This window comes from Bubalus kerabau, chromosome 15 (genome assembly GCF_029407905.1).
Source record: "Bubalus kerabau isolate K-KA32 ecotype Philippines breed swamp buffalo chromosome 15, PCC_UOA_SB_1v2, whole genome shotgun sequence".
Lineage (NCBI taxonomy): Eukaryota > Metazoa > Chordata > Mammalia > Artiodactyla > Bovidae > Bubalus > Bubalus kerabau.
This window is the reverse complement of record NC_073638.1, coordinates 64,932,174-64,940,546: the sequence shown is the minus strand read 5'-3', so window position 1 is coordinate 64,940,546 and position 8,373 is coordinate 64,932,174. Positions and strand designations below refer to the sequence as shown.

At 44.9% G+C, this 8,373-nt stretch overlaps 1 protein-coding gene across 1 annotated transcript in view; it reads right to left on the bottom strand.

Moving 5' to 3' along the window:
- Positions 1 to 875: 875 nt before the first annotated feature.
- Positions 876 to 8,373, bottom strand: part of KIAA1549L (KIAA1549 like) — a 131,764-nt gene continuing 124,266 nt past the window's right edge. The window contains exon 20 of the mRNA XM_055547332.1: positions 876 to 4,073. Within this exon, the coding sequence (XP_055403307.1) occupies positions 3,792 to 4,073 (282 nt within the window). The 3' untranslated portion in view covers positions 876 to 3,791. The remainder of the gene's footprint in view (positions 4,074 to 8,373) is intronic.

Here is an 8,373-nt window from a genome sequence, read left to right as displayed (position 1 = left end):
CACCAGGAATCCCAAAATGAATGGACTCACTTTATTATGATATTTGCTTAATTGTGGCAGTCTGGAACCAGACTCACAGTATTTCTGAGGTCTGCCTATATTTTCTCAGTCACTCCCCACATCTGACCAAGTATAAATGGGTTTCTAGTCCCTGCAAATGCCCTTGACTAGAATATCTTCCAGATTGGACTAAATGGTCACATCTAATTTCTAACACTTGGACCCAAGTCACTCACTGCTCTAAGCTAAACTACTATCTTTCCCTAAGCATATTTGGCTGTATTTTGTTAGAAAAGTCCAAACTATTTTCTGATGTGTAACAGAAGGAGTGAATTACATTTAAATTCTGTTCTCAGACTTTAAAATAATATCTGTTATTTTATTCATTAAACAATGTGTACATGTTATGTATGAAAAAGAAGCCTATTTATTGGTAATCAGGATTTAAATCTTTTTATATATTTTGTTAGTTCCTGCCTGTTAGAGAAGCATTTTAGTCAGGTATTTAAATTTTTCTCCTCCTCCATCTGTACTCTGAGGTTTGTTTTTTTTTTCTTTTTTTAAAAATCACAAATCCAACAATATCCTAACCATTCTTCCATCAAGAATACCCAGAAATTATACATGCCCTTCTGCTGAATTCTTAAATTAACAAATGCACAATATAACTTCTGGCACCAGAGAACTGATTCCTACATGATCCACCCTGTCTTAGTCATTAGTCAACTCAGGCTGCCTGTTTAGATCCATGGCACTAAGAGAAGAATACACCCCTAAAGTCTTCCACAGCAGTGGAGAACCCCATTTCCTTGATGGCACTCTCTAGAAAAAGCCAAAATGCTCTTTTCATGAACTCAGAAAACTCACATCGAAACTAGTTCCAAAAAACGTTTATTATGCCACAAATGCATTGCCCTCTATACACTGTATTCAATCATCTTTTTCCTTTGCAAGAATGTAGGGAGTCCCTCATATAACCCTTGTCTACTTTTTAAACTTCCTAGCACAGTTCAAGAAACGCATCACAGACAAGCGTTCAGGCAGCATGGTGAAATGGAAAGCAAGCCCGATCACAAGTAAGTGGGCTGGGGCTGAAGGCCTGGGCAGGTCACTCCACTTCTCCGAACGTTGGCTTCCTTCTCGGACGTCACCAAAGGTCCTCTGGTTCTTCAAGGTTTCTTCAACTGTCTGGAGGGTCATGAGGAACACAGAATCTCTGGGCTCTCATGGCACTTCTGAACACCTGCCTTGTCTCAGGGCCAGCCGTCCAGGTATCTATCATCTCCTGAGGGTCAGGAGACTCTTCAGAAAAGGGACCCCCATCTTAGTCACAGGACATCAAACAATGGCGGCCATCTTTGCATTGGTGGGACAATATGGACACACTGATTTCTCCTCAACTTACGGTTTTCCTCCCATATACTGCTCTTAAACCTGTGGTGTCTAGTTTAAAAGAGTGTCTGACTTAGAATGCTATATTTGTAGTCATCTCCACTGACTGACTCATTATCTCAGGGGACTCTGCACAGCTCGCCATGATTTTTCGGCATCCTCTTAGCCAACTGGAGCCAGACCACTGCACACTGTGGGCTCTTCCTCTGCGAGTCACTGGGACATCCAAAGTGTAGACACTGTCTTGGAAGCATGTGTATATATTTAAATTACACTAAGGTCTTGAAACTTCATTTTCACATACAGTATTTCCAAGCATTTACCAAGTAGACAAAGTACTGGGTTGATATCATTGCACTGATGAGATAGTAATATCACTGATAAGGTGGGACAATGTAGCTGACTTTATCAGACTCATACCGTTTGCATGAAAAGGCTGAGTTTCTTTGGCTCTTTGTTCATTCAAGTGCACTGAATACCTATTTGGATAGACTTAGGCATTGTGTTAATCTGTCAATAAACTCTTGCACTGTCCACAGTGTTTGCAAACTGATTTGCGTTTTGGGTTACAACAACTGGCCATTGGTAGAAATATACCATATATACACATGGAAATTACAAAAATACATTTTATTTATAGCTGATTTTTTTTTTTAAGTAACAAAAAACTAACACTATGAAAGATCAACCAGCATACCAAAAGGACGCTACCTAATATCATCCAAACAAGAGACTGGTTTGGGGGATCCATGACACATCATCTCCAGAACATTGCAGAAAGGGCAATTTGCCATTGAGAAATAAAAACAGCTTCTTTGAAAAGTCTGTGCTTTGACAGTTTGATTCTCTCACTCTAATCAGTTCCATTCCTACTCTTCTCTCAATTTGAAAATTTCCACCTTCTTCTCTCAATAAAGACCAAAGAAACTCATGAAGAGAATGGAAAGATGGACTCAGAGGAGATGAATACAAGCTGAAGCTAGATGGATTGTGGGTGAAGGCAGGAAAGGACCTCACTCCCCAACAGACACCATGAAAGCCCTTGACATTGAGCACAGCCCCCAAAGTTGGTGATGGAACCAGGGTGTCCCTTCCCTTGGGCTACCCGAAGTCAGCCTTGACAGTCAGCAGCTGGTGCCTCAGGGCTGCAAGGCTATGCCCACCCAGAGCTCTGGGGGCTGACCTACCATGCCAGGAAGCCTAACTTACAACATCATGGTCACGAGGTCAGAAGCCCGCCATTGCGGCAAATATCCTCCTATGTCTATTAATTATGGGGACAAGTATGGGAGGGGACTGGCTAACTCCATACACCTTTTAAAATGTTATTTACATTTGAACATAAATCAACAGATTTTCTACATTCAGAAGCTTCTATAAACAGAGGCTGCAGCCTGGGGAGACTGGGTTCACTACTCCTGCTTCCAATAGGCATTGATGACTATTTCCTTTTGTATCACTGGGCAGCACATGCTGGACATCATTGTTGAAGAGACAGAGATTTCCTTGTAAAAGTCGATGTATCTATTGTCCCCCTAAAAAGAGAGAAGCTCTGTTCTCAGATTACCTTCACTGCAGGGCAAAGAAAACCCATTTTTCTTTTGTAGGATCCTAAAAGCTCTTAGCACCGATGCTCTTCCAGCTAGAGCCCAACTTGCAGAATACTCTATTTCCGACACGACAACACCTTTTCAAAGAACCTGTCAACACGAATCCACCATTCCCTCTTATCTTCTCTCTTTCTTGGCCTTTGTTGAATTAATTGGGGGGAGGGGGAAGAGTCAGGACTATGTATAGCTGCAGTCATTGACAGTCCTGATTTTCATCCAATTTATTTGACTTTGAATATGAACCTTTAAAAGAAAAGGACTCAAGTTTCTTGGCTGGAGTCAGTGTCTCCCTTGGAGACTGGAGGTGACTGGATAATTACAGTTCTGGCTGAATGAGAGAACAGTCTGGGGCTTCTTCACACGCCTGCATTGCCTTTAACACAGAAACAGTTAACATGCAGAGGTCACTGAAGATAGAGCTGTGCTTGCCCCCTTCTGGTGACCTGTTAAAATGTGGTACTGGACAGGAATCTGCAGATTAGCAAGCGTCTCGTCTCTCCTGACTAAGGCTCCACAAGGGATGGAATACACCCACAGCTCAAACAGTTAACGTAACAGAGTGTCAAACATATGGTCCCACATGCGGGCTTGTTGACATACAATCAGTTGAATAGGCCAAGCATCCCGTTGTTCAAGAGTTTCCTGTTCCCCAGAAGCCCCTCTGTTCACCTTTTTAGAAACTGAGGCTGAGAAAGACTCCTGCATCGTCTCATGTCTCCAGTCCCACCACACCTGGAAAAACCCAAAGCCTGCTTCCTCAGAGTCTGGAAGTCTCAAGGGGTGAAGGCATTAGACCTGGAACTCGAACATATCTGTCTGTTTCTTGGCAAGCTTGGCCACCTCTTCCCGGATGGCTTTCACCAGGGCTGCCGTGGAAATGTTGGTGAGGGGGGTGTCGGATGGGTCGTTGTCTGCCAGGCTCTGCTGCGAGGCTGCTGTGGAGGGCACCGGGGCCTGCTCCAAGCTGGGGTGCAGCCCGGCTGGCTGGCTGTACTGACGAGGGAGCCTGGAGGGCGAGTTCTGCTGATACCGGGATCGGGGGTAAGCCTCGATGTACCCCGGGAGGGGGACCTGCAGAGCATGTCGGGAGAGAAGACAGGGCCAGGTATCAGGAATGGGCTCAAGTCATAGGATACACTAGATACCAAAGGAGGAGGGGATTGAGGACAAGGAAAGAGATTTAGAAGAAAATGAAGGCAACTCGCCATTGTGCAGATATAAAAGCTAGGTGACTTGGACTCACTGGTTCTGCTGGTTGGATGAATTAAATAGGCATTTTACACTTTGTGCAAACAGTGGGCACAAACCCAGTCTACATCTGAATCTACCTGGCTACCTTTTTAATATAAGCACCATCTAGGCAGAGAAATGTGGTTCTTTAAGGACCTCAAAGCACTCAGGGATTTATTACTGAAGACAACAGTTAACACTGAACAAGCCCTGTGCTAAGGGCTTTCCAATCATGATCTCATTTAATTCTCAAAGCAATTCTCCTAGGAGGTAGGTATTGTTACCCTTATTTTACAGAAGAGGAAACAAAAACAAACAGTGTCTCAGTCAAAGCTGCCACAGCTAACAAGCCACAGAGACAGGCTAGGCTGGCTTCAAGGCTGGGAGTTAATCACTGAACTATCATGTCATGCATCTGGAATAAGATCTTGGCTTCTTGAAAAAATTTTCTTTTCATTAAAAGTGGAAGAAAGTTCTATGCCAATAATGTGGACACTTCTAGAAATATGGACAGGACAATGATTTAGAATTCAGGATTGACTTGCCTACAGAAACAGGGCCACACATGGGGATGCTGTTCCAGGGTAATCCACAAAAGACCTTTATATCCCATAAGCTAGTTGCATCACTGTGAGATAAGTGCCCATGGGTACATAGGCCCTGGAGTGCTGCAGGGGATGGGACACATGTGGGCAGTAAGGCAGCTTTCCAGGAGAAGCATCTTAGCTGAGTCTGGAGAGGAGAGGGCTAGGATGGAAAGGCTGTTTTGTGGAAGACAAGGTGGAAGGGGCATTCTAGGCAGAGGAAAAGCCATGCAGAGGCCTGGCAATACACGGAGGATGGTGTCCCCAGGAAGGTTCAGTAAGGTGGTCTGACCACAGAGGGTGTGGGCGGTGTGGGAGGAGCTCAGGAAGAAGGGTGGGCTGGACCAGATCAGAAAGCCGCTGAACACCAAAACTACGGAGTTACGTTTTCTATGGCCCACTTCTGAGGAATTCATCATGTTCCCATTCTTTACAGAGACGTATGTGTGGGAGCTGGTAAGGATGGAGTGGGATGAAGTTGGGTGATGATTCAGAAATTCTGGATGGGTGAACATGTAGTAAGAAAGCAGGCCCCTCCTAGTCCCTGTCAGCCCCTCCCAGTCCCTGGCCTGGGAGCCACCAGGGGTGGCAGGCAGAGGAAAGGTCTGTACTGAAGGAAGAAACACTGTGTAGGTGGTGGACCCACTGGAGGTAGAGAGGAGACAGGATCTGAGAACCTGGGAGAGAACCAGGGAGGACCCGAATAACGAAAGAAGTGACGGGATGTCCCAAAGTTTGGGGCTTTAATTTCACTACAAGACCTGGCAAAGAAAGACAAAGTTGCAAATACATTGCACTTGCATCTTAGAGGAAAACTGGAGTCAGACTGTCCAAGTCCTTGGGCCACGTGAGCTGGGGACACACTGGTAATTAACTAGGGGGACAGAGCACCAAGGCCAGGACACAGGATTTGCCTGTCAAGTCTCACTTCACACTGCTTCTCTTCTGAGAGACCCTCCCCAGCCCTATATTAGTCAAGGACTCCCTGTAAATTCCATAACTAGTCATCACTCATGACTTCATCACTCATCTCAGGCATCGACTTGTGAAGGCAAAACTGTGTCTCACCTGCTTATCATTGTGCCCTGAACTGTGCATGATACACAGAAGGGAGTGTCTTAGAACCCAGGGTTCTGAGCAGCATAATTTGAAAATCACTGAAGGATAGGCACCTGGTGCCCTGTTTGTGAAAGAAGTTGCCATGTCCTCTTTCCCTGGATTTCAAGTTCAGGTGGAGCTGAGGTCAGTGTCCAACTATTGAGACCTCCCAGCTCTGCAGCATTAACTGACTTGGTGCTGGTGGCTGGGACAGGCTGGGGGCACTGGACTCCACTGGTTCAGTTCAGTTCAGTCGCTCAGTTATGTCCAACTCTTTGTGATCCCATGGACTGCAGCACGCCAGGGCTCCCTGTCCATCACCAACTCCTGGAGTTTACTCAAACTCATCTCCATTATGGAGTCAGTGATGCCATCCAACCATCTCATCCTCTGTCATCCCCTTCTCCTCCTGCCTTTAATCTTTCCCAGCATCAGGATCTTTTCAAATGAGCCAGTTCTTTGCATCAGGTGGCCAAAGTATTGGAGTTTCAGCTTCAGCATCAGTCCTTCCAATGAATATTTTGGACTGATTTCCTTTAGGATGGACTGGTTGGATCTCCTTGCAGTCCAAGGGACTCTCAAGAGTCTTCTCCAACACCACAGTTCAAAAGCATCAATTTTTTGATGCTCAGCTTTCTTTGTAGTCCAAATCTCACATCCATACATGACTACTGGAAAAACCATAGCTTTGACTAGAGGGACCTTTGTTAGCAAAGTAATGTCTCTGCTTTTTAATATGATGTCTAGGTTGGTCATAACTTTTCTTCCAAAGAGCAAGCATCTTTTAATTTCATGGCTGCAGTCACCATCTGCAGTGATTTTGGAGCCCCCCAAAATAAAGTCTGTCACTGTTTCCACTGTTTTCCCATCTATTTGCCATGAAATGATGGGACCAGATGCCATGATCTTAGTTTTCTGAATGTTGAGTTTTAAGCCAACTTTTTCACTCTCTTCTTTCAGTTTCATCAAGAAGCTCTTTAGTTCTTTGCTTCTGCCATAAGGGTGGTGTCATCAGCATATCTGAGGTTATTGATATTTCTCCTGGCAATCTTGATTCCAGCTTGTGCTTCATCCAGCCCAGCATTTCTCATGATGTACTCTGCATAGAAGTTAAATAAGCAGAGTAACAATATACGGCCTTGATGTACTCCTTTCCCGATTTGGAACCAGTCTGTTGTTCCATGTTCAGTTCTAACTGTTGCTTCTTGACCTACATACAGATTTCTCAGATGGCAGGTCAGGTGGTCTGGTATTCCCATCTCTTTAAGAATTTTCCACAGTTTGTTGTGATCCACACAAAGGGTTGGTATAGTCAATAAAGCAGAAGCAGATGTTTTTCTGGAACTCTCTTGCTTTTTTGATGATGCAACGGATGTTGGCAATTTGATCTCTGGTTCCTTTGCCTTTTTTAAAACCAGCTTGAACATCTGGAAGTTCACAGGTCACATACTGTTGAAGCCTGGCTTGGAGAATTTTGAGCATTACTTTGCTAGCATATGAGATGAGTGCAATTGTGTGGTAGTTTGAGCATTCTTTGGCATTGCCTTTCTTTGGGATTGGAATGAAAATACCTTTTCCAGTCCTGTGGCCACTGCTGAGTTTTCCAGATTTGCTGGCATATTGAGTGCAGCACTTTCACAGCATCATCTTTTAGGATTTGAAATAGCTCAACTGGAATTCCATCATCTCCACTAGCTTTGTTCGTAGTGATGCTTCACAGGGCCCACTTGACTTTGCACTCCAGGATGTCTGGTTCTAAGTGAGTGATCACACCATCATGGTTATCTGGGTTGTGAAGATCTTTTTTGTATAGTTCTTCTGTGTATTCTTGCCACCTCTGCCACCTCTTCTTAATATCTTCTGCTTCTGTTAGGTCCATACCATTTCTGTCCTTTATTGTGCCCATCTTTGCATGAAATGTTCCCCTCAGAAGTGCAGAAGGTAAGGAAATGACATACTCTTCCTCTCTTACAGGAGATGCAGGTGGGACCCACCACACCTTCTGGACCAAAATCCAGGACTGGCAAACATCACTCCTTGCATAGCCAGTGCCCATGGGAAGCATCCCCTATAGACGTCAGCAGTTTCCTGCTGAGCCTGGTAACTCCTTCCCAATCCCTCTCCATCTAGCACCAAGAATGAAATCTATCAAGCCAGGTCCAGGTGTTATGCAAGCTAGCCCCTTACATCTGGATACCTGGAATCAGGAAGGCCAGACATCCAAATGACGCATGTGTGCATGCATGCAAAGTCACTTCAGTTGTGTCTGAGTCCATGTGACCCTTATGGACTGCAGCCCGCCAAACTTCCCTGTCCATGGGATTCTACAGGCAAGAATACTGGAGTGGGTTGCCATGCCCGCCTCCAACCCAGGGATAGAACCCACATCTCTTAAATCTCCTGCACTGGCAGTCGGGTTCTTTACCACTAGCACAGCTGAGGGTAGGCACTTTTTTCTT